Source organism: Panicum virgatum, chromosome 1N (assembly GCF_016808335.1).
Source record: "Panicum virgatum strain AP13 chromosome 1N, P.virgatum_v5, whole genome shotgun sequence".
Taxonomy (NCBI): Eukaryota; Viridiplantae; Streptophyta; class Magnoliopsida; order Poales; family Poaceae; genus Panicum; species Panicum virgatum.
The window spans coordinates 3,560,269-3,585,228 of record NC_053145.1 but is presented as its reverse complement, the minus strand read 5'-3'; the positions used below and the strand labels follow the sequence as shown (position 1 = coordinate 3,585,228).

Below are 24,960 nucleotides of genomic sequence, written 5' to 3'. Positions count from 1 at the left end.
TGCCGGCCCTGCTTGTAGCCAAATGTGACAAATCGCGCAGGCTCCAATTGGAGCAATCCCATTGCGCCCGTCGCCAGTGCTATTCCTGAACGACGACCGCGATGTACCAGCACTACAAGCTCTGGCAATATCTACAAATGGAACTCGAACACGTTATCAGAACTTCCATGCTGAAGTTTCAGCAGAGGCCAGAGGGCCAGAGGCAGTTTGTTTTCCAAGACACATGGTTCGATCACTCGATAAACAGCTAACCATACAAACAATTATGTACAAGATTCAAGCGCCTCTGATCTCTACATTTTTTTTTTTTGGAAAGATCTCTGATTTCTACATCACGGACCAACACCAACACGATCTCAGCTGCTCTGGGCCTGCATCCCCTGTCCACCGCCAACCGACGACAGCACGTCCTCCGAGTCAACCACCACCTGGAATGGTGGAACAACAAGAACGGAGTCAGCATCAAAACAACACGCACAACAGAACGCGGTTTGCATGTGGCACTAACCTGCTGCAGGTGGCTCATCAGGGCTCCGTGCAGCAGCTTCTTGAGCCGGTCGCACTGATCCACGCTGTGGCCGGCGCGTTGAATCTCCCCTAGTTGGCACCACAGCCTCTCCACGGCTGTGTAGGGGAACAAAGCCGCCGACATCTTTTTGCGGTGGAGGATGTCCGCTGGCCTCTGCAAATGGTTTCCAGGGATTTATATGTTATTAGGATTATATTTGCTGCGATCTTGAATGTGGGTATTACGGCCTGTCGGTTCATTACCGATGATGCGAACGACTCCAGATACTCCAACAGCAAGTTGGTTGCTTCTGCATGCCGGCCATAGTTTATGTAGAGTCTGAATAAGGCAGCAGGATCGGCCTCTTTCCCGGACATGCCCCACGAGATCCTGCTCCCTGCCTTGTTAGTCTGAAAATAAAGTGTAGCAGCCAAACCAACAGTCGATCAGCACACCAACAATGTAATTAAACAACAGATCTAGCAGAAGCTATTGATCAGAGGATCACCTTAAACATCTGAACCAACCAAAGAGGTAGCTCAATCTCAGGATCAGTATAAAGAAGAGTCTCGGCAACAATGACTGGCAACCTAGGATGCAGATCATAGTATTTCTCCTGAAAAAGGGGAATAAAAGTATTGACACGGCGATAGAACTACCATATGCAATGCATAGAGACTAGCTAGAGTTTAGACTAGCATGTTGAACATGTGTCGGCTATCATTGTTGGGAATGCAGAGAAAATATCAAACACTCCATACATAATATGAAGAAAAGCCATGCCTCTTTAGTTTCACTCTCTAGTTTGGAGACTTTTTTAGAATATGGCTCAATCTAGTTTCAAGGGTAATTCAAATACTTCAATTTAAATAGATATTCAGAGCTTCAAATTCAAACTCCAGTTTATACTTGCTGACAGAACTGCATACACCCCTGCACCTAATAGGTCTATTCTGCTACTCAGGAAGTAGAAATCATCGACTAATAATCAGACAAAGATGAACAAAAAGACTGGTCATAGAACACATCACATGCAGGACCCAAAATGTTAGGATTCCTATAGAACCTCCCACTAAAAAAAGAAAAAAAAAAGAATTCCTGTAGAACCAGTACCAGGGGGGGTCAAAATGTTTGATACTGTTAACTGACTCTCAGCTCTCACTCAAGAGGTCAACAGTAAAGAATGTAATAAAAGAAGCCCATTCAAATAAGCATTTAGGATGCTTAAGACAGCAAAATTAGAAAAGGCACATACCATAAATAGTTCAAGGGTTTCCCAGTGGCAGCTTCCCTGCAGCTGCTGGGTCACAGCAATACTCTTAGTGTTGCCATCCCATGCATCATCCTCAGATGAAGGCAGCAAAAGCAGTTGTCGGCTGTCAGTCAAATTTCCCCTGGAATTAGGTTACAACATTTCACGTCAGTAATAACACTATTACTTGTTAGTACAATTACCTACCCAACATACCCTGATTTATCTGATCTTTTTGGGCAGCACTGTTGCGCAATGGCTGAAAAGACACGCTCCAACTCCCTACAACGAAACAATTAAAATAATAGCTACAGTCAGATCGATGCACAGACCAGAACTAGGGCATGACAAAAAACAAACCATTAATACAAGACTACAGGTAAAAACCGAATAAGAAAATCCAGTCCACCTTTTCATTCCAGACTCCTTCCAAAATTTGAGCACGATTGTGAAGGCCAAATCATACAATTTCTCATCTATAAGAATATCCATCAGGGATTCGATAGATTGGCTTTCTGCGGTCACACACAAACAGATTTCGGTGTTAAACTGTTAATTCTCAAAGATTGTTAAGATGCTGATCTTTATAAATGTAAGTAATAAGGTCTTACGAGTAGCTTTGGACATACCTGAAAAATTGAATGTTGATTTCACAGTGCTTAGCCTATACAGAGCTTTTGTTAATGTATATTCCTTTTCAAGGATTTCAATATCAACACAAAATTGCAATCTAGAAAGCTCAGAATCTGTGCCAAAAGCCACTGCAAATGGAGAATAAAGTTAAATCAAGCATATTGCAGTGCAATGCCACAAATCAAATAGAGGTTAAAAAGTCTGACAAGACATACAGTTCTCCATCAAAAGATTCCTAGGCCTTTTACTTGGAGAAATTTGATCATCAGCTTCACATACAGAATCGAGCCATGCAAATGAGGGATCAACAAGCTGCAATGCGTTGATAGCAGCAGATAAAGCATCCAACCTCTCTTGCAACACGTGAGGAAGTTGGCGGCTGCCACCTGCATTACTCTCTCTATTCAATCTAACAGAGTACCTGTACATGTATGCAGCTGCCTTCCTCCAATTGTTCCTATACGCTTCAAATGAATAAAGAACCTTATAGATATTTGGCCTAGAAGATAGATCTGAGCGCTCAGCCTGTGAAACCAAAAATAAGAACGATATGGCAGGAAGCAATTGACACAAAGATTGGGCCATTCTGATAAAGGGTGGGGGGTAGGGAGGGAGGGAACCTTCCAGAACAGTTCTTGTTCCACTTTCTCTACCAAACTAGTGAATGGAATCTCTCCGTTGCAAAGAACCTATTTCCACAGACAAGAGGCAACTTTAAGCTCCAATCAAGCAGCAAATATCCCTTGCATAAAATGAAAAGGAAAGCAACTGGATAGCATGAACACAGACAACATTGATTTATATGGTTTTTAGTTCATGGTGCCTCGAGGAAATCCTGCTAGATTTGTCATCATGTCTTGCATACAATTAATGACTATTAGCTCATGACGTTTAGAGGAAAGCCTGCCAGATTTGTCAACATGTCTTCCATAGTCAGGAAAAAATGCTCAAACACAACAAAAGCATCCAACTCAAATGATTTTAGGCAATAGTAGTTAGAGGAGCCAGCTTGACCCGTTAACAATACCTTATATACAATGGAAATTTAAAATAATTGAATAACTAACACAGAAAAGGCGTAATTATGATTTTTTTCTAACAAAACTGCACTGCACAACCCTGTAGGACATCTCACACTGTGAGAACCCCTAATGTAAAAATACCAAAAATTAAGGACACAATCAAGTGTGCTAGATCATGTCAACAGCCAAGCTAGTAATCCTATAGTACCTAGTTGGCGTCTAAACATGTATCATGATTCATGACCACTACCAATAACACTTTCTAGAATCACCCACCCACCTAGCACCTAATTGCTGCCTAGGCATTACAGTCAACCCTAAACACTAAATATGTACATGAACATAGCCGATAAAATGGTAATTATCCATTGCATGTGGTGAAGAATAAGGGGAAATAAGCAACTTAATATGCCAACCTTTGTTTCCCCAAGTTCACAAAGAACTATGATGAAACGCCTCAAACAGATGTATTTGCTATCATCATCAGGGTTTGAGATAATTGCACAATATGCATCCCGGAAGTGTTTCAAATCCAAGCTGTACTTGAATACATTAGCCCATAGTCGTCCTTTAATCATTGCAGCAGTCTCTGGAAGGCTCTCGGCTTCAGTTCCATTATCCAAATCAAAGATGTCGTCAACTTGTTCAAGAGCAGCAAGAGCAAACTGGCACGCCCCCTCGCTCATGGAGTGCTGCTCAAAAATTTGCATTGCCCACTCGTAGTAATGAAGTCTCCACAAAGAAATAGATCTGCATTCCCCTGAAGAAAAGCTAAACAGTTAGAATATAAATTAAATGGGGTACATATACAGCAAGCAAAGGTAGGAGGAGGATGTCACCAGAAACTTGAAAGCCTGTCTCCAATGAAAACTTCTGTAAAACCTTTGGAGCTTCATGCCTGGATGCAGCTCTGTTTTCCAAAGTACATGTCAAGTTAACAGTTAAACACCAGAGAGAGCTAAACAGTAGCCCATTATTATAACAAAAGAGACTACAACAACAACAACATAGCCTTTTTTCCCAAGCAAGTTGGGGTAGGCTAGAGATGAAACCCGAAAGAAATAAGTTCAAGGTTCAGGCACATTGATAGCTAGTCTCCAAGCGCCCTATCCAAAGCTATCTCTTTAGAGATATTCCAATCCTTAAGGTCTCTCTTAACCGACTCATCCCACGTCAGTTTAGGTCTACCTCTACCCCTCTTTACATTGTCGACCCGCTCAAGAACCCCATTACGCACCGGCGCCTCAGGAGGCCTTCGTTGGACATGTCCAAACCATCTCAGCCGATGCTGGGTAAGTTTCTCCTCAATTGGTGCCACTCCGACCCTATCCCGAATAACTTCGTTCCGGACTCTATCCCTCCTTGTGTGCCCGCAAAACCACCGCAACATCCGCATCTCTGCTACACTCAGTTGCTGGACATGTCGACTTTTTGTAGGCCAACATTCAGCACCGTATAGCATCGCCGGACGAATTGCTGTCCTATAGAATTTGTCTTTTAGCTTTTGTGGCACCCTCTTGTCACAAAGAATGCCAGAAGCTTGCCGCCATTTCAACCAGCCAGCTGAAATTCTATGCCTAACATCTTCATCAATGTCGCCATCCTTTTGTAGCACCGATCCTAAATACCGAAAAGTATCCTTCTGGACCACCACTTGTCCATCTAAACTAACGTCTCCCCCTCATGCCTAGTCGCACTGAAATCGCACATCATGTACTCGGTCTTGGTCCTACTAAGTCTGAACCCTTTCGACTCTAACGTGCGTCTCCACAGCTCTAATTTCCTATTAACCCCTGCCCTACTCTCGTCAACTAGCACCACATCATCAGCAAATAGCATACACCAAGGGATCTCACCTTGTATATCCCTTGTGACCTCATCCATCACTAAAGCAAATAAATAAGGGTTCAATGCTGACCCCTAGTGTAGGCCTATGTTAATAGGAAAGTCAGTTTTGTTGCCATCACATTATAACAAAAGAGACTACCAATATTTAAAAAGAACCGGATAATGAGATAAGTATACACATCCAAGTATTTTATCATTAGATTTTCAAGCCTTTCAGGCTAACATCCTTAAGTTATGCATTTGTACCCCACTCCTCCAAACAGGAAACTAAAATATTCCTGCAGTTTTTTATCTTAAGGTGAGTTTAACAGTGAGATACCTTTGATCTGATAGAAGAAACTAACAGATGGTGCTGCCTCAGTTCTGAACTAAGTTTCACAGAACCCACGGAACTAGATAACTAAAACTAAATGAAGTGACTCTTACCAGAAAATGGTAACTTGAATCATTGAATTGCTTGTTTGACAATCCCTTGCATGATGCTAGCAAGAAACCAAATGCTACAGGTAAAGATGAGTTGTTCCGTGTCACTACTTTGTGAGGGGTGTACTGGATTTGTGGTTACGGTTCTATAAATTTGAGAGCTTGCAAACCATATATCAGACTAATTGCAAGGTGTAGGACAAAATTTATGACCTCCAGGTTACTGATGAGGTACTGTTCTTCCATCGTAGTTCCATTCAAAAACATAAGAATATTGTACGTAGATGTAGGATTAAGGATGGAGAACCATATGTTTTCAGTTATCACTATCATGTAAGTTAGATCAACCAAACTTTTTTAACCTAAAAAGCAGAGTAAACTAGAACTAGATCAAGTGCCTGGTCAGTTAGGCTTCTAAATAACAGCTAGCAACACTGATGCAATCCTTTCATATTTAATAACTCAGTAACATGTGTGTTTATGTACAGTGTTGTTTGTGAAGGAGCAAAATAAGAAAATTAAATTATTGCTGCCCCCAACCGCTAAAGACAGTTTCCACGAATGTGCCGTTTGGTAATCAATAAGGCTCATTGCACAAGTTCAAATAGTGAAAAGGTAGTACCTGAAAAAGCATCGGATAGCATCATGAACCTTGGATTCTCTCAAAACTGTGTTTGCTTCATCATGTGCAAGCATCAGAAGGCAAAATCCATTGAGATGAAGATATGCTGAACATGCAGTATCTGCATCCAGACCAGCATGGGATACTTTCTCATTGTTCAAGTATGTTTCCAGAATTCCCAACAAATTCTATAAGATAGAAAAATGTGGATAAGGAGGGCTTATCTGATATATATTGTATAAATAAAGCAACATCAAATAAAATCAAAATATGTTTGTAATAAATTTTAGAGCACAAAACAAATATTTGTACCTGAGCAGCTTCATATTGACCATTGCGGATGAGAATTGCTGATAGATTAATTGTGGAACCCAAGAAAGTCTGTACACCCTCAAAATTTCTTCCACACAAAATCATACTACTAAACGTCCTTACAAGATTGATTACTTCCGCTGGATTAGGAAAACAAGGTGACATAACATCCCCTTCAGGACATTTTGGAAAATCAAGTAAACAAGCCAATGTAAAATCAGAGCAGCCAAGCTTTCTGTGCAAAGACAGCTCATCTACTTTACCTGTAAGAAGAAAAGTAACAATAAACAGCTTTTTAGAACGGCATGTGCGAGCAAGCTTCAAAGATTTATCTACTTGCAGAACATAATCAACTACCAGAAAATCATAAAATGGCGAGGTACAGTGTACCGTCTGACAAGAGATATAGAAAATTTCACATCTATTTTCTTAGACATTTACCAACATGGTCAAGTTTTCGTCGTATATTTGTTATACGCAAGATATTAGTTATCCAAATGTAGAGTTTGCCAGCAGTTGCCCGAACAAGTAAATGTGTCATCCTATTGATTTCACCATTTAAAATCTGTCATCAGTTGTACACGCAGGACCACAAATTCCAGCATGTTTGGGTTTTTTCCTTGCCCACCCCTGCCTGGCCTTGCTAGTGGAGGACAGGAAGATGCCAAATTTGGCTATCCCTCGGAAACAAAGAAAAAATATAGCTCAGTCTTGGGAGGGCAAGAAAACAACACATATCTCTAATTTGCCCAGAACAGTAAATGGGGGCAAGCTGAGTAATGATAATCAGTTGCCTTTGCTCTAAATTAAAAAAAATGAGCTGGACTCTGTCCTCTACAATCAGAGGCAAGACACCGCAATACCCTTGTTCTCAATATTTTTGCAGTTGAACAAAGTATTAGATATGCGTAACTAATGCAGAGACCTTACATTTAACAAATGCAATAATAGAAGGAATAAAAACTAGTGAATGTGAAGTTAACAACACATTCTTTGGGCTCTCACACACAACGCGTATATGAACCTGTTTGGAGGCTTTGCAGGAGCTTGTACAGTTAGTTCAGATTCGCAGAAACACAAGAAACCAGGGTAAGCATTGTCCTGTGGAACATACTAGATGTCTAGATGTGATCACACAAGTGTCCCTAAAAACAAAATCTTATGCACGCCTTTACAAAACACCGAACCGACACATGGTCCTTTGGTGTGAACTCATTATATAACATCATTAAACAGAGGAAAATAAGACAATAAAGGCAGTGGCAGGATGCCCACTCAAAATATGTATATAGACGACACAGGTAGGATACGGTCATATCTTTTAGGGGATCATTACCGAGCTGAAGAGAAGAAAGTTGATAACTAAAATCTTCGATGGTTGGTGGCAAGGTTGGTGAGATTCCTACAAAGTGGAGAACAATCCACTGTCCCAATATGTCTTGAATCATTGGGAACAGCTTCAGTTTTATTCTAGCAACATCACTTTGCAACAAGGAGACCTGATTCAGAAATTATTATTATCAAAGAAAGAAATCAAAATAATATATACTATAGAAGAACAATTGTATAAATGAAGATGGGGACTCATTCATTTACAATTTTACAACCCAAACATAAGAAAAGGTGTAAAATATTAGGAAAAAGAAACATTGTCACTTAATATTTGCACATGGAATTAACTTTTTTGGACATGTAAAATAGCAAATATTCACCTAGATGATTGTTAGACAATAGCAGTTGTTGGTAGTTAGCCATATGTTATGTGCACAAGATTGGCTCACCAACCAAAATTCATTATTGCTATTTAACTTTCCAGTTGCAATATCACAAAGAGCAATCCAACATCCCAGTATTTGAATAAGTTTGTGACAGTTCTGATCAGCTATTGCAAGTTACATTTGAGATGAGAAAAGTAAGCTCATTAAGGCCAAAGAAATGTGTATCTTTAGCTATGTGATAGTGTTTAAGTACAAGTCAATTTCCTACCTCTCCCTATCTGCTTAAGCTTTTGTGTTGAATAGGTTGCTGCATGCAACTCAATATGGTATCAGGGCTAGAGGTCTCGAGTTCGAATCCTGGCGGGCGCGATTAAATAAAATAATTGCAGCTGACTGCTATTTCCATGTTTGAGGCCTCACGGAGCCTAGACGTGTGGGGGAGTGTTGAATTATAAGTGAATTGCCCACCTCTCCCTATCAGCTTAAACTTTTGGGTTGAATTGGTTGGTGTATGCAACTCAATAGACAGTCATGTGTGTACTTGGTAGAAGAAGCAAAATTCAAGGCTCGTACACAGCAGACAGAAATATCAAAAGTCAAAAAGGTACAGCATACCTGCCCACCAACACCAACAAGATAATTGAGGAACAGAAACAGATCAAAAGCACACTCAAACATCGTCCTTGCAACTTGTGAAGTAGCCTGAACTAGTAACATGGAATTAACATTACAAACTCTCTTTGATTCATAGTCTTGTACGTTGATGTTTGTGTTCAAACACTTCATAAACTTCTCAATCACATCGAATACCACCGACCAGGATGTGGATCTTGATTGCAACTTATGAAAAGATAGTAACATCTCAACAGAAAATTTCCTTTGATGTTTGTGAGCTGCCTGCCTTCTTTCTATATAAGCATCCGTTCCAAGTAATGAAGTGACGGATGAGGATGATTGAGTAAAACCAGTCTCTAGAATTTTTACTATCTGCAAAGCAATTTCATCAGATGATATAACAGAACTGATAAGGGACTCGTAATATATTGCCGTGGAAGATCTCCCCAGCAGATGGTGTATATGGCCCATGCATCTAAGGACTTCATTGAGGAGTTCAAAGTCAGATGTGTCATCCAATAAGTTCATCTCTAGGTCATCAATATTGCGCAGTTCATCAGATGAACCTGAAATGTTAGGCTAGTTAGCATTGCATAATTACTCTCAACTGATAAGCTGAAACATTTTGGAAAATACTAGGACAGAAACAAACCATAAATAAGCATCTCCACACCCTCCAAACAGCGGAAAAGGGAAAATGAACCCTTTCTTATTAAACCAAACACTTCGTTGTTAGTATCAAGAAGCAACCCATATGGCCTATTGTTCCAGCACCAATTGTGGAGATATCGTGCACAGAATTTTTTCCAGTGATAAGCTGTAGCACTCGCTGTCTGTGAACTTCCCTAAAACAAAAAATGAGTCTGGAGATTCAGCTATAAAGACAAACTAGAAATTAGAAGCCTTAAAAGTACAAAAGAATCGAGAAAAGGAAAAAAATACCTCTTGTTCCATAATGGATAGTATTTCTTTTCGTAGCCCATTAGCTGTAAGTGACTGAAACTCAGAATCCGATAGAAACTTTTTGTGCTCTAATAAGGTTTCACGTAGAGCAGAACAGTGATTTACTCCTGGTTGAAGTAGCCTCCGCAGAAACATGGATGAAATAAAATTGAAAGCATCTTCCTACAGATACCAAAGATGTATAGATAGCTAAGGGACATTGAAGTACTCTCTAGTCAGTAGTCACAAAACATGCCAAAAAAATTTTAGTTAAAATGCATGGAAGAGCTCTGAAATGCTAAACAATATATTCCGCAACAGTATAAAACTCTATCATCTGAATAATATGATATTTCACTTGAAAAGATAGGTTTAAAATATGCTGATAAAACTAACCGTTGTGAAACTTAAAAGATAAAAATGAACCAACAGGCAGAAGTGGAGGGATCAAATTAGGCACAACCCTAGACTAAAGAACTATGGAAATTACTATGAATATGCAACTAGAAAGAGAAATGTATGACACTTGAGAACGATTATAATTATATTGCCCAAGAATCTCTAGAGTTTCAGTGACCAAGTGCAATAGAATTAAGCATCCATCAGCAGATCACTCAATTTACAAGAGAAAAGAGAAGATAACCAAAAAATTATCAGCAATGCAAAGTAGCAAACAAATTATTCAAGCTAATCATCAGATAAACATATCTGTGTGTTCCAGATGAAATTAGAACTGTGAACAAAATCAAAAGGAAAATACAGCTACCTTCAAGGAGGAGAACATTGAATCAGCTGTCCAGACCAAATCATCCAATGCATTGTCAGAATTTTGAAACAATTGCTCACTGATAGCATCTTCTTGTAGCACATAAGAGCAAATTTTCTTACTGCAATATTTTACATTGTAAATAAAATCTGGCCAATCAATTAGCATTACTTGATATAATTTAGCAACTGTGTCCAGAATTTACATAAGAAAAAGGAAATCAAATACTGACTATAGAATTTTGAGAAAAGCTCGGAGATAGATGACAAGGTGACATCCAACTATATCATGTTGCAATCAACTGATAAAATAACCGACAATCAAACGGAAGTAGTTAAGAAATTAACTATTCACTGGTTAAGATGAGATGCATATATGGGCTTGGTGGCAAATTCACCCCAGCACCAATTAACTCAATGTTCATACATTTGCACATCTGAATATCCCCCAAGAATTCACGGAAGTAGGATATGTTAGTGCATGCACACTTACAAATTTATGTGCAGAAAGGTGATAATATATGTAATACAAATAAAAGTAGAAAAAATAAATCAAGACTGGCGTGTATTTTTGTACTAATGTATGTTAGTTGACTTGCCTAGTACAGTTGATGGCATGTACTTATATAGTGATAAAGGTCATTAAAATAAGACAGTTGATGCTGTGTACATATAGTGATCAAGATCATTAAAATAAGAGGTGCTTGGTGCGACATAAGTTACGTAACAAATTACCAGTCTACCACTGGTTGAAGGATTGGAATGGAACATGGTGACAACAATGATGTACAACAGACTTACGTTTCAATGTCATACTGCAATATTTCATACAGCATTGTTCCAAATTCTTTAAGTATCCAAAGCTTGTCCATGCCTATTTTCAAGTCGACAAGCTTCCCCTGAGTAAGGATGTTGGAATATTATCTAATGAGGGAAGATGTTTTTAACATGTAAGGATGATGTATCAACGTTGTTTTCCATAAAACTGCTTAAAAATATAAATATTTGAAAGTCCAGAATAATTATGATTAACTGATTCATTTCAAATTACTTAAGTAGATGGAGATCTTACAATAGTAAAGATTATTGATGGCAATGCCAATAAAAAGGGCGTACCCAGTGCCGTAGGCTTCCCGCACTGTGCGGGGTCTGGGGAAGGGTTGTCTTTAAGCCCCAAGCCTTACCCACACAAATGTGCAGAGGTTGGGGCTCGAACCCGGGACCTTCCGGTTACAGACGGTAGGCTCTACCGCTGCACCAGGCCCGCCCTTCATTGATGTCAATGCCAATAAACTAAATAAAAATAAAAGCACATCACCCACAGTGGCGCTTTACCTCCAGCAAAGGTATAGTAGAAATTGAAGGTTCAGGAGAGAATGGGAACTTTTCCCCAGCAGAAAAACTGAAGCCATACACAGCAACATGATCACAATCTTGAACCTTTAAAATGTAATAATGGTAACCAGTCAGCTATTTCCAGCAATAATGATGAGAAAAAATAGCAGTTTTCATCACATTAAGCCATTATACAGTGGTGAACAATCCACAATAGACAAAAAAATAGATTTCATGAAGTGACAGACATGAGCACAAGCAAAGGATAGATCATCAGATCCGACATTTAAACACAGGATAATCACCAGGTAAAGGTTATATAATCCACAGCTAGTAAATATCACCATCTTATGAACTGAGGGGACAACAATGCTTCACAGTAATTATGTCACCAGTTCAATTTTAGTACAACACCAACCAGGGCAAGCTCGAAACTAAGTTTTAGATAAGTCTCACACATGTGTGTCCATGTATCTATCTATTATACTAGATAGGGCTAGGTAAAGCCCCCCCCCCCCCAGCGCGGTGATCTCAACCATTGATGGGATCACACAGAGGATTTTCTAGCCTCATGTGGCTGCTTAGGTGTTAAGAGTCTATTAAGATGTCTTAAGAGTCTTGGAGTCTATATATGTATTAAGACTGCCCTTTGGGCCTTAAGGGAAAGAAATCAGATCATTTGGGCCAACATTAAGCTCATAACTGCCACCCTCAATCTACCCGACTCCTCTTTCTCAGTAAGGTTAAAAAAAAGTTTTCTTTATTCTCAATAACATTCAGATCATGTAGTTTACCAACTATGCTAGTCCCATCAAGTAAGAAAATACTGGCAAAGCATAGCTTGCGATTAGATTATTCTTGGTGCATAGTATGTATGGATACACTTCCGATTAACACTAAACCTAGAGTAGAACATCCTCTTGCCATTTTCAAACAGTGGAGTTACCTAGTTACCACCACAAACCTTAGGTTCTGTTCTCATGGTGTATACATGTAGATTTTGTGAAAATGGCGAATGAGCAAGTAAATAACTGGTCAGACAACATTCTTGACATACCACAGTGTTCTGATGCAGAATTGCCAAAGATATCAGCTCTTGATCGTCATCAGCCTCACCAACCCATAGCCTGGACGGATGGCCTGATATAGAGAGATATCATCAACAGCGTTGCCAAACAAAAGACAAAATTGCAGAGGCAACAGCAATATTGCAATGCATTGACAAAGCGCGCCTGTTTATTCATGAAAATCATTAATCTTTATGTGCCTCAAATTACTCAACCAAACCCTTCCCTTGACTCTTAGAACTAGTGCAAACAAATGAAACCCCAAATGCTAGCTACAATTGGCCCTAGTTTTACTTCTTTTCCACATTCCAAAGCTATGCCACAGGGCTCACTGAAACAAGCATGTACAGAACTACAGATAAAGCTATAATCAGCCCACCACTAAAAGTTACCAGTTGTCCATTAACTAGTATAGACAATGGATGTCAACAGCATGAACAGATTGGATACGAGGCTGGAAGCAAAACTGACTTAAGGACTTAAAGTTGTGATTGTGGCTTACACAAGTGTCACAGTGGCATTGCATGTATTGTAAACACAGCAACATTGCTTACAAGAACCATAACGTACTTATCAACAGCTCAGAGGGACAAGATCAAGAGGGTAGCAAGTATACAGAACATAGGCATTACCTTCAATATCATTTGAGTGAACATTATAGTTGAGAAGTTTCGTGTGATTATCCCATATGCGCAAATGTCCATCTAAATGAAGAACAAATAACAGGTCCCTTTCATTTATGGCAGTTGCCACTATATCCTGCACAGGACCCACAGTTTTGATTCTGCAAAATAATGCAGATAAACATCATGCAAATAGATAAAAAAAATGAAACATGAAATGTAGATCAACTAAACATGCTGTAAAATAAACTGGAACTCCATTCACATATAGAAATATGCTACGCTGCGACTTGCAACAGTAAATGGAAGTGTCAATTGAGCAACCATCGTATGAACAGTGCACATGCAGTTCTTGCTTCCTAGTCTATGCTACACTAAGCTATGAAATGTATTCATTGCTTGGTATAAGCAAAGTAGTACCTCGACATGAGAGTCCATAAACGCCCAATCCCAGCATCATCTCGCAGCTCATTCGAGAATCCTACAGTCGAAGACAGTAACTGTCAGAAACCATGGGGAGAGCTACAGAAGGGCCCTATTCCAATCATCTGGAACACATTAAATCCAGAACAGTGAGTTTGCTTCTGTGAATTACGGTAGAGGACATGCCTGGTGTATTCGGAGCTAACTTGCCAAGGCTGTAAGAGCAGACGGAGCCATCTTGCCGACCAATTACTATGCATCCTGGTTTTGCTGATACCGCTGTAACCTTTGCACTCTGAGCATGAGTTTGGAGACTAAACTCAACTACATCATCTTGATGCAGTACTGAACCAGATAAGTATGAAAATGGGCTGCGCAAGTGGCACAAGAGCGCAACTCCAGAAACGGTAAGCACATATAACAGATAGACAAGCTCCCCTTGCCTTCGACCCTGCATTGCCATAAAAGTGATTAGCTAGTCTCTATGGTTCCAGAAAGTTACTGAAAAAATAACAATTAGCATAAGATATGAGGAATGAGCCAACCTCTCGTTCACATAAAAAGGCAAATGGACATAGCGCCTCCTGGAAGACCAAGCGCAGTCCAGAGCTAGGGAACTCTTTGGAAGCACTAAGTTCGATGACCTCTAGCAAATTTGGTTGTTCCTCGTGAATCCTCCTGTAAACGGAAGACGTAAGGTTCCTTTAGAAAATCCACACCTATTATGAACCTAGGGTTTCTCTGAACGTGGCAAGTACCACAGCAAGACTGAGTGTGCGTTTAAGTTCTAGTTCTAGTTCTAAAAGGATTCATCTCACAGAAACATGAGCGCAAACAACTCCGAAGGCGTCAACTATATTCTACGCTAAATCTAATCTGATTGTTGAGCCAACACAATGTGCCACTCATCCCGAACAGAATAACAATAGAGCTCGAAGAAGCGAGGAGAGGCGACAAACATACCACGAGAGGTAATACTGAGAATCTCCGGAAGGAATGATGTGGCACCCCGAGGCGGCGCGCGGGGGCACGCAGACGAAGGGATCGGCGGGACTAGCCGGCGCGAAGGAGGAGGGGACGGTGAGGTCGATCCACCGCAGCTTGTCGGAGCTGGGGATGGGAACCTCAGCGCCAACGATCCTTCGGGTAGCGGGGGCGGCCATGGCTGCCTCACCGTCGCCGTCGGCGCCGGCGGCCGCCGCGGTAGGAAGGGTTTTGAAGAGAGTGGGTTTTGGGCGGCGAGGCGGAGAACTGGAGTGTGGTGGTTGGAGCAGCGCTACGAGCCTACGAGAAGTGGAGAACGAACAAGAGTCCTGATGCCGAGTTGGGCCTTTTTTAGATTTTTCCTTTTCTTAACTGGGCTTTGGCCCATCGCTCACCTTTGACCAAGATACGAATACTAAGGCAATTATTATAGCATGAAATGATCAAAATATTCTTGTAAAGATACTTTGTACATTTCTATAATACTAATAGAGTGCACATATGGCATGCACGTGTCATTAAAAAACTATTAAATATATATTTTATATTCATAGAATATACATCATAACACCGAATCTTTATTCAATTAACACAAAACCACATAATGTCATACAAAGAGAAACATGGTGCATGCATTTAATCCTGGGCAATTGAAGCGCCTACAATCTTATACAACAACAAAATAGAAGAAGCACAAACAAATATATATATATGACACCGCTATTCAATACCTCCTCCGCGCCAGCGGCTAGTGCGGTTCCTTGGTGCCGCGTGACCGAGCGTCCCGCTCTGTTTTTTTTTTCTGCTGCGTCCGCACGTTCTGCTGCGGTTTTTTGGGCGCTGTTGCGTCCACACGTTCTGCTGCAGTTTTTTGGGCGCGTCATTATATCAGTTTTACACGATTTTTTCACTATTAAAAAACATAGGTCAGGGCTCTGACAGCCTAGGGCCCAAGGTACTGTGCGTTGCACGGTGGTAGAAAGAGACGGTAAACATGCATAATCATTCTTTCCCTTATAAGTGCTATTTATCGCTTGAGGCCGTCAAATTTTTACGAGAAAGACTAACAAAATTACGCACTCATCAACTAACTAAATGAGCTAAATATATGAATAAAATAAAATAAGGATTAGCAGCTAGAAATTTTGAACAAAGTATACATGAAAGAATTTATATATCATATGCACCGGGATGCCTTGGAAATCATATTACAGGCACACAAATGTATGTCTCGGAAAGATATAAATGATGACGCTAGTAAGATTTTTCTACATTTCCCTCAGAGATATTTCAGCTTTCAACAGCATCTGACATAACAGCGAGTTTGGATGTCTTCCATAATGCAAACAAATGTCAAGCTTGCTTGTTATGACCAATCTGCTCTAATGTGATACTGGTGCAGAGATTACTCGATGCTCTCACACCTGCAATGTGTCCTAAGCAAAGTAAAAGTCAGGAACCTTAAATCTGTAACAATACCGTGAATAAGATCCATGAACAATAGTGTTCACCAGCTGAACTGAAGATGTAAATTGTTTAAGTCAAACTACACAAATCCAAATGTACTTCCACGCACCAGAGATTGCTTAATTTAATGGTGAAAGTAAAATGGTTGGCAAATATGCCAACTTGAATACCCAATCTAGCTCAACATGATTAAATTGCTGTTGTGAGTTCTCATAGTCATCTGATAGTTTCTTAACTGTGGAATATACTGTTCTAAAAAAACTGTGGAATGTACTAGCATAATACATATACATAGCATTAAAACAAACAAAAGCACAACAGGCTCATAATCTATTCTGCCTAAAATAAATAGACATGGGTAGATGCAAATGTAATTGTGCTTAGTATATTGCAAATTGATCAAATTTTCAAAAAAAAAATCAGATGCATGTACATGCCTAGTTTTTCAGCCAGCATTCACTTCCACGGAATCGTCAGCTCACAGAAATTGATCAGCAAAGAATAATTGATCTATAAAAGAAGCCGACTAAAAGAATTGGCATTTAATCAGTTTGAGAAATCACATTTTCTATAACGAAGCATTCGTGGCACTGTATACAATGTTCTTAAGGCATCGCCTAGGCGACGACTAGGCATCGAGGCGTGCTCGGGGTGGTAGGCGTCCCCCTCGCCTTGCCAGAACGCCTATGGCGTCCGCCTCAGGCGCAAGGCGTCCGCCTGGGGGACGAGGCGGTCGCTGGGCGTCCTGGGGGACGAGGCGGTCGCCATAGATGGGTGCCGCACGGGAACTCGAGCAGGGCAGGCGGGAACTCGAGGGGCGGGCGGGAATCGCACGGAAAATTGAGGGCAGGCGGGAATTGGAGCAGGGCAGGCGGGAACTTGAGGGGCAGGCGGGAATCGGACGAGAAATTGAGGGCGGGCGAGAATTGGACGCGAAATCGAGCGGCAAAAGCCTAGTCGTGGCTTAATTAGGAGAGGGAAACAGAGAAGAGAGAGGTAACAAAGGGAACTCACGGTGGTGGCATGGATCCTCGCCGAGGCGGCGACTGCGACCCTCGCGGCTCTGCGCATCACCACGGCGATGCTTGCAGCCTCGCGGTCCCGTGTATCTCTGCTCATCCGCGAGACCCGTGCGGCCCAGCGCGGCGGCGCAGCCCCGCCTCCTCTGCGCCTTCACGCGCTCCCGCCTCTCCGCGTGGGCCCCTGCCTCCGTGCGCCTCCTCTGCTATCTTCGGCCTCCTTGCTAGACTGCAATGCCTAGGTAATTCATCTCCAATCTCCGGTCTTCCCTTCCCTTTCCTCTGCTTTGTGCTCGTGTTTATCTTCCCTGCTCCCTAGTTCCCTCTGCTGTCTGTGCTTGCTCTGCTCGATGCCTCTATTAGTCTATTGCTTGCTTGAGTGGAGTAATTGGGAAGGAAGAATGTACGGTGCAACAGCTCAACAAAGGTATGTATATGCTACTAAATTTTACTATCATGGTATATTTAGGATATGTCTATGGCGTCGCCTCGCCGCGCGCCTTATACGCCTAGGCGTTGTGAGGGGGGTAGGTCGCCGCGACAGCGCCTTAAGAACATTGATTGTATAAGTAGATTAATTTGGAACATTATTGGGTATTGGGTAGTAAACCAGAGATACATCAATGATAGAGGCATTGAACTGCTAAAATTTTCCTTATTTATGTGCTAGTTAATTACAGGGATGATAGGATGGAAGCATAGTAGATGGCATAATGAATCTTAACCTGACAAAAATAAAGATTCTTTTTGCATCAACGGTACTGTTGGGGAAAAAGCATAGCTAAAACAGGAGATCCAGATTAAACTAGGAGGGCCCAACAGATCTGCTTATAAGAGGATAAAATCCAGTGCATGCAAGATTAAACACACAATCTTTTAAATGGGGAGCTCAAAAACACAACATCGGCAGAATCACCTCTTCATCGATGAATGATCGAAATGAACAGCTAGAAAATCAGTAAGTAAAAAAGTTTAGTTTCAAAGGTAATCCATTAGAAACAAAAAGCCTAAATCCAATTGCAAAAACTATTATTGGATAGCATAGTCGATGTATTTAGCTAATTCAAAATTCAAAACACTGTCAATATTATCTTGGGTTGAATGGATGGTCCTGGCACTCAGCAGCTCAAAAGAGGATGTTCTACAACTGTATTCAGATCAGAGCCTGCAGAGGTTGGGGGTGCTAGTTGCGTCTAGCTCCTAGGTTAGGGACGTGCGCCGGCAGCTGGACCTATTCCAAAAGAGCAAATCCCTAACACTACACTAGTAGTCAAGTAGCCATGAGAAATCGAGCAACATAGAATAGGATAGAGGAGGGGATGGAAGGGCTTCGAGCAGCAGGGAGGAAACCTTAGAAGAAATCGACAGCTTCAGGTGATGATGATGGAGCCAGGCGCCGCAACCCCGCAAGTTGACCTTGCCGTTTGAGACACTCGACGCTGAACCTGGCTGAGTGGGCCGTCGCCGGTGCCGGTGGGAGCGATGGATTGACGCTGATGATACACTGCCAAGAAAAACGCATCAGACTAAGCTAATGCTCGATGCTTGCACGAATCGTCCAGATCCACCACGGGAATTGAGAAAAACAATTGATTTCAACTGAACGAATGGGAGACGAAAAATCATATGCCCCTACCTCATCGATTTGCATAATAAGCAGAAGCGGCAGGCGCTCGTCCTCCTCCCTGCTGCCACTTCCGCCTGCGTCTTCTTGCAGGCGCAGTCGCTGCGTGAGCTGCTTGGCGCCCGAGGCCCCGCGCTAGGAGGTCGATCTGCTCGAGGAAGGCATGGCGGAGGTCAGTTTGCCGACCCGCATGGGCGCGCGCACTGACCCCGTGGACTGCCAGCCGGAGATCCTCTGCCCTGCTGGCGAGGGAGATGGAGCAGGCGCAGCGAGCGGCGCCGGTGCCGCGGCAGCCGCCTTGTTCTCCGGCGATCGGGCGGCACCGAGGGCGAGGTGGACGCAGCCGCCTTGTTCTCCGGCGATCGGGCGACCCTGAGGTGGACGGCTTTATCGGATCTTGGGGGCCGTCACCGCCGATCCAGAAAAGTGGAGAGAACCTGAATCAACGCACATGAGGAATCGAGTAAAGTAGTGAATAGTAGACAAATTGACGCACCAGAAGACAAACCGACGGGAGGCCGAGACGCGCCGAGATGGGGGTGGTACGGCGCCGGAGTTGGGGACGCGTCTCGTGGGTGAATGAGCGCCGACGGCAGGTTGATGCGGCGCCGCCAGGATCCGAGCTGGGCGCCGGTATTGGGGTCGCGTCTGAAGGTGGGAGCGGCGAATTGGTGCTAGGATTGGGGGCGCGAATCGGAGCTGGACGCCGGGATTGGGGGCGAGTCTGGGGAAGAAGGAACGACGACGGCAAGGATCCGAGCTGGGCGGTTTTGGGGGTGCGGCGTCGGGGTCTGGGCTCGGGTTCGGTGACGGTGGAGGTGGGGAGGTGGTGGGCCGGGGGGAGAGCGAAGCACCGGACCGGATGCGGAAGACCAGACGGGGAAAACCGGCGGATCGGGCGCGCAAATGGCTCGGGTATGAAATAGCTTATTTTATATTCAGAGTATCCAATAGAGATATTATATATAAAATTGTTAAGTGAGAATTGAAATCTGAAGCAATTTTAGACTCTGCAAGTGAGCTCCAACCAGGGTTTAAGTTACCGACCGGTCCGGCCAAACCGGCGGGGTCCGGTACCGGTATACCTATTATCGTCATAAATTAACAGGATTAATTTATGGGACCAGACTCTGAAAAAAAGAACATCATCACGTCTCGCAAACAACAACTCTCGGCGCATCACCACCCCTAATTCTAGAGTTTCATCCAAGTAAGCGCCATGCTGCCCTGATCGCTTCTCGCGATCAGGGCAGCGTTGTTCTTACTTTTACCTTGGTATTGCTCGTGCTGAAGCATTTTTTATGGCGAGTAATGCTAGTTATCCTGATGTTCGTAGCATGGCTTTCTAGTAGATTCATCGTGCTTTCATTGTTTATCATCTACGAATATCATGTTGTCTTTACGCGATCATGTTATCATCATATACTAACTCTCGTTGCATAGAGTTAGCTGCGTAAAGACAACACCCTGCTTCTTTTATCTTTAGTAGATCTGATCTGTCATTGTTTGCTCTTATTCTTAAGAGTTGACCTAATATCTGTTAGATTAGGCCTTGCAAACGGGTTGGATGATCCGGTGGTGTATTAGATGCTTTGCTCTAGTCTTAACATGGAATTGATCCGGGAATCGGCTCTTGCTAGTTCTTAGGCCTCTGTTTTGGTTATGGTTTAGTTATCTGTTATGTTCATTAGGCCCAGTCACGTGTAGGATGTTCCGATCTAACAGTGAAGCTTTTACCGTCGTGGATTAGATTAGTTACATTTAATTGAAGCAGCTTTACAGTTATTTGCTTTATTTATCAATATCCGGATGCAAACAGATCCAATCTGACACAGGGACTTGATCGGCTCTTTAAAGCCGATGCAAGAGTCGTCCTGGGGAGCCGACCATGGCTCGGACTTATGTTTCCATGTGTTTGTGTATGCAGGCAGATCGTTACAAACACGTTCGCACCTTCCTGATCGGGTATAGGTCAGGTGGCACGCCCGACTTTCTACGGAATCTCCAGGTGCGTGACGGAATTGCGGGCCGTCGACGAGGGAGCAGTGCCTGCCAGCGCCCCGGCGACCTCCCGGCTCTTCGTGTTGCCTGTCGCAGCTTATCGGTGGGTTTCGACCGACAACACATTCTGTCACGCCTGCTGGGACACCCGTCAACAACAACTCCCACCGCAGAGATGGCAGGAGCTCAGGACCAAGCATCGGTTCTGCCGGTCACCAAACCTGTCACGTATGAAGAGCTGCCTACAGAGCACAAGCAAAAATACGATGAGGTCAAAGTTCAGTTCGAAGCCAATCTCATCGGCTCTTTTGAGAGGACCTGCAACCATGGCATCAGGTGGAAGTGATTCTCACCAGAGGGCGCTCTCGACAACGTTGACCTGTCCATGCCTTCAGAGGAGCGTACCAAGGCCCTACGTCAGGAGATGAACTACATGGTGGCTCATGTGCTTCATCGGCACTCAGAGAGCCTGGTAAACGAGCTCGAGCGCATGGCATATCGTGTTGTCCAGGAGGTGATCAAGAACCAGTACTCCCCGTCGGGACCAGTCTTGGGGAGTCACAGGGGGAAGCTGCACTGCAAACCAGGCCGCCAGTGTCCTACTCGCTCGCGGCAGCAGCACAGCAGAGTTCGCCGATCTACGTCGTCCACAAGATCAGTGGTGACCCCGGAGAAGGCCAGTTCTTCACCGAGCCACCCAAGGAGATCCCGCACGGCTACACGTGCGCCTACATCCCTGACAGCGTCAATCCAACACGCTCGGTGCAGTTGGTAAACCCAGGAGCTTCTGGAGCTGACACGGAGAAACAAGCGTGGCCGGCAAAGTACGCTACTGGGCCGAGTGCTGAGCCATCGGCCCCAGGAGTTCTTAGTGTGGAGCAGGTCAGTGCAATACTGAGAGACCAGTTCGGCATCCTGCCCAAGAGAAAAGCGATCGGCTATTCCAAGCCGTATCCAAGTGACTATGACTTGATCCCATTGCCACCCAAGTATCGGCTCCCTAAGTTCACCAAGTTCAACGGGTCAGAAGGAGCCAGCTCCATTAAGCATGTGAGCTGATACTTAACGCAGCTTGGGATGATTTCAGTATCGGATCCGCTGAGGGTCCGTTTCTTCGGCCAATCTCTTACAGGCCCAGCTTTTGGATGGTACGTGTCATTAGCCCCAGATTCGATTCGAACTTGGAGGCAGCTGGAAGATCAGTTCCATACCCAGTATCACTCAGAGGCTGCTGAAGCTGGAATTGCCGACCTCGCCCAAGTCAAGTAGAAGCGAGGAGAGACGGTGTCAGAATACATACAGCTCTTCAGAGAGGTCAAGAATCGATGCTACTCATCATGCATTACGGAGAAGGAAGCAGTCGATCTGGCAGTTCTGGGACTCGCTAAGCCGATCAAGGATACGGCTTTCCAGTTGGAGTTCAAATCTCTGGCGTACCTGGTGCAGAAGCTTACTGCATATGATCTTTATCATCCTGAGCTGTACCAAGACAAGTTTAAGCGCCATGTGAACATGGCCCAGGCGGATGAATCTGACGACTCTGGCAAGGAGCAAGAAGTGGCCGTGGCAGAGTGGACTCGGGGGGCAAACCATGTCCCGTGCAAGTGGGTCAAACAGCAGGGGCTTGTGAAGGGCTTCGACTTCGACGTGACCAAAGCAGAGCAGATATTTGATCTGCTCCTCAAGTAGAAGCAGTTGAAGCTCCCAGAGAATCACAAGCTACCGACGGCATAAGAGCTGCAAGGAAGACTGTATTGCAAATGGCACCACTCGTTCACTCATGCCACGGGTGAATGCAAGGAGTTGCGTCGTCAGATTCAATCGGCTATCGAGTAAGGCCGATTAATCCTGGCCCAACACACGATGAAGGTTGACACGAAGCCCTTCCCGCAAGCCAACGTGGTAGAGTTGTCAGACTCCACTCCTACGGGACAGAATTTTTCATTCCAGATCAACATGGCGGGGCCTGTACGCCACTCCATGCGGTTGGCCAAATAATTTTTCTTGTCATCTCCCTGTGTTTGCAGCTGGTTTTTCAAACGACGGCAAGCTAGGATACGGGTTCACGTCAGCTGACGATTTGGAAGAGGTTGACATCAGTCTTGGAGATAAGCCACGGCCGACATTTATCAGCAAAAAGTGGATCCGGTCTTGCGTGAGGGGATGATTACACTGCTGAAAGAGTACCGGGATTGTTTCGCATGGGACTACACTGAGATGCCCGGTCTAGATAGAAGCATCATCGAGCATCGGCTCCCGCTCAAGAAAGGGTTTCGGCCGTTTCAGCAACGAGCACGTCAGATGAAAGCCGAAGTCCTAGATGAAGTCAAGAAAGAGGTGGAGAAGATGTTGGATGTTGGTTTCATCAGTCTGTACCGGTATGCAGAATGGATCTCTAGCGTGGTACCGGTACAAAAGAAGGATGGCCGATGGCGTGTCTGCGTCGATTTTAGAGATCTCTACAGAGCGACGCCAAAGGATGAATACCCGATGCCTGTTGCAGAGACATTGATCAACGCAGCTGCCGGCCACAAAATGATAAGTTTTATGGATGGTAAAGCCGGTTACAACTAGATCTTCATGGCCCCAGAAGACGTGCACAAGACCGCGTTCAGAGTACCAGGCGCGGTCGGCTTGTTCGAGTACTTGGTTATGACCTTTGGATTGAAAAATGCCGGTGCGACGTACCAACGTGCCATGAATTACATTTTTCATGATTTCATCGGTAAACTGGTATAAATTTATATTGATGATGTTGTGGTCAAGTCCAAATCAGCTGGGGGCATCTAGAAGATCTGCGTCAAGTTTTGGAGTGGACTCGAAGGTTTGGGCTCAAGATGAACCCAAAGAAGTGCGCTTTTGGCGTATCGGCCGGTCAATTTTTGGGATTCCTGATGCATGAATGGTGAATCGAGATTGGCCTGAAGAGTCAAGAAGCTGTGAAGACGATGAAGCCACCTACTACAAAGAAAGAGTTGCAGAAGCTCATCGGTAAAATTAACTTTGTCAAACGATTTATTTCTAATCTGTCTGGGCACATTGAACCGTTCTTGGCTTTAGTGAAGATCAAATCCGATGATGAGTTTTGCTGGGGGGCAGAACAGCAGCAAGCTTTCGATGAAATCAAAGAATATTTGTCAAAGCCTCCAGTGTTGGTTCCTCCTCAGCAAGATAGGCCGTTCTATGTGTATCTGTCCGTGTGTGACACTTCCATTGCTTCAGTATTGGTTTAGAAGCACGACGGCCAGGAGAGGGTGGTTTTCTACCTCAGCAGGCGCATGTTAGACGCCGAGACCAGATCAGATGTCATAAAGCACATGTTGTCGGCTCATGTACTGAAAGGTCGGCTTGGAAAATGGATGTTTGCATTGTCAGAGTTCGATATTCGGTATCAGGCTGCAAAAGCAGTCAAAGGACAGGCACTGGCGGATCTTGTTGCAGACAGGATCAGCACTGATGTTGCTGCACTATTCATTCGTGCTTGGGCTATGTTTTTTGACGGATCGGCTTGCGATGATGAGTGCGGCATGGGAATTCTGTTGGTCTCGCCTCGTGGGGAGACTTACTCCTTTTCCATAAGGGGACTGCCCCATGCACCAATAATTTGGTGGAATATGAAGTCGTTCGCAAGGGGATGGAACTGCTCCTCGAAGCTGGTGCAGAAGCGGTGGAAATATTTAGAGATTCGAAGCTGGTGATTTCTCAGCTCACGGAAGAATATAGATGTGAGAGCGAGGCTCTTTTCCGGTATGGATGC

General features: G+C 43.6%; 1 protein-coding gene and 1 long non-coding RNA gene across 4 annotated transcripts; both read right to left on the bottom strand.

Annotated features, from left to right (window-relative positions):
• Positions 1-130: 130 nt before the first annotated feature.
• Positions 131-15,382, bottom strand: LOC120654634 (nuclear pore complex protein NUP160-like). Of its 2 annotated transcripts, none has more exons than XM_039932214.1 (27): positions 15,072-15,382; positions 14,654-14,786; positions 14,295-14,559; positions 14,106-14,166; positions 13,695-13,846; positions 13,053-13,135; positions 11,996-12,100; positions 11,462-11,559; positions 10,662-10,782; positions 9,896-10,078; positions 9,606-9,798; positions 8,954-9,519; positions 7,957-8,119; positions 6,621-6,883; positions 6,309-6,496; positions 4,255-4,325; positions 3,832-4,175; positions 3,014-3,082; positions 2,609-2,918; positions 2,390-2,521; positions 2,170-2,275; positions 1,977-2,042; positions 1,764-1,902; positions 1,017-1,124; positions 772-918; positions 509-682; positions 131-428 (listed from the first exon to the last, which is right to left on the bottom strand). In XM_039932214.1, the coding sequence occupies exons 1-27, from the start codon at positions 15,269-15,271 to the stop codon at positions 357-359; spliced, it is 4,512 nt and encodes a 1,503-aa protein (XP_039788148.1). In that variant the 5' UTR covers positions 15,272-15,382; the 3' UTR covers positions 131-356. The 2 variants fall into 2 exon arrangements, with proteins under 2 accessions (XP_039788148.1, XP_039788149.1); XM_039932215.1 differs by having other exon boundaries at positions 1,764-1,884; positions 15,072-15,373.
• Positions 15,383-16,235: 853 nt separating this feature from the next.
• On the bottom strand, positions 16,236-20,101 carry LOC120654633. Of its 2 annotated transcripts, none has more exons than XR_005667131.1 (3): positions 19,711-20,101; positions 19,215-19,639; positions 16,236-19,082 (listed from the first exon to the last, which is right to left on the bottom strand). It is a non-coding gene; the product is annotated as an uncharacterized LOC120654633 (long non-coding RNA). The 2 variants fall into 2 exon arrangements; XR_005667130.1 differs by having other exon boundaries at positions 19,699-20,099.
• Positions 20,102-24,960: the final 4,859 nt, after the last annotated feature.

Excerpts from the sequence above, each read along its gene's own strand:
- LOC120654634 (XM_039932214.1), bottom strand. The coding sequence starts at position 15,271 with ATGGCCGCCCCCGCTACCCGAAGGATCGTTGGCGCTGAGGTTCCCATC. Across the intron at positions 4,176-4,254 it reads GACAGGCTTTCAAGTTTCTG|GGGAATGCAGATCTATTTCT; the intron begins GTGACATCCTCC and ends GCTTTTCTTCAG. Across the intron at positions 683-771 it reads TGGAGTCGTTCGCATCATCG|AGGCCAGCGGACATCCTCCA; the intron begins GTAATGAACCGA and ends AACCATTTGCAG.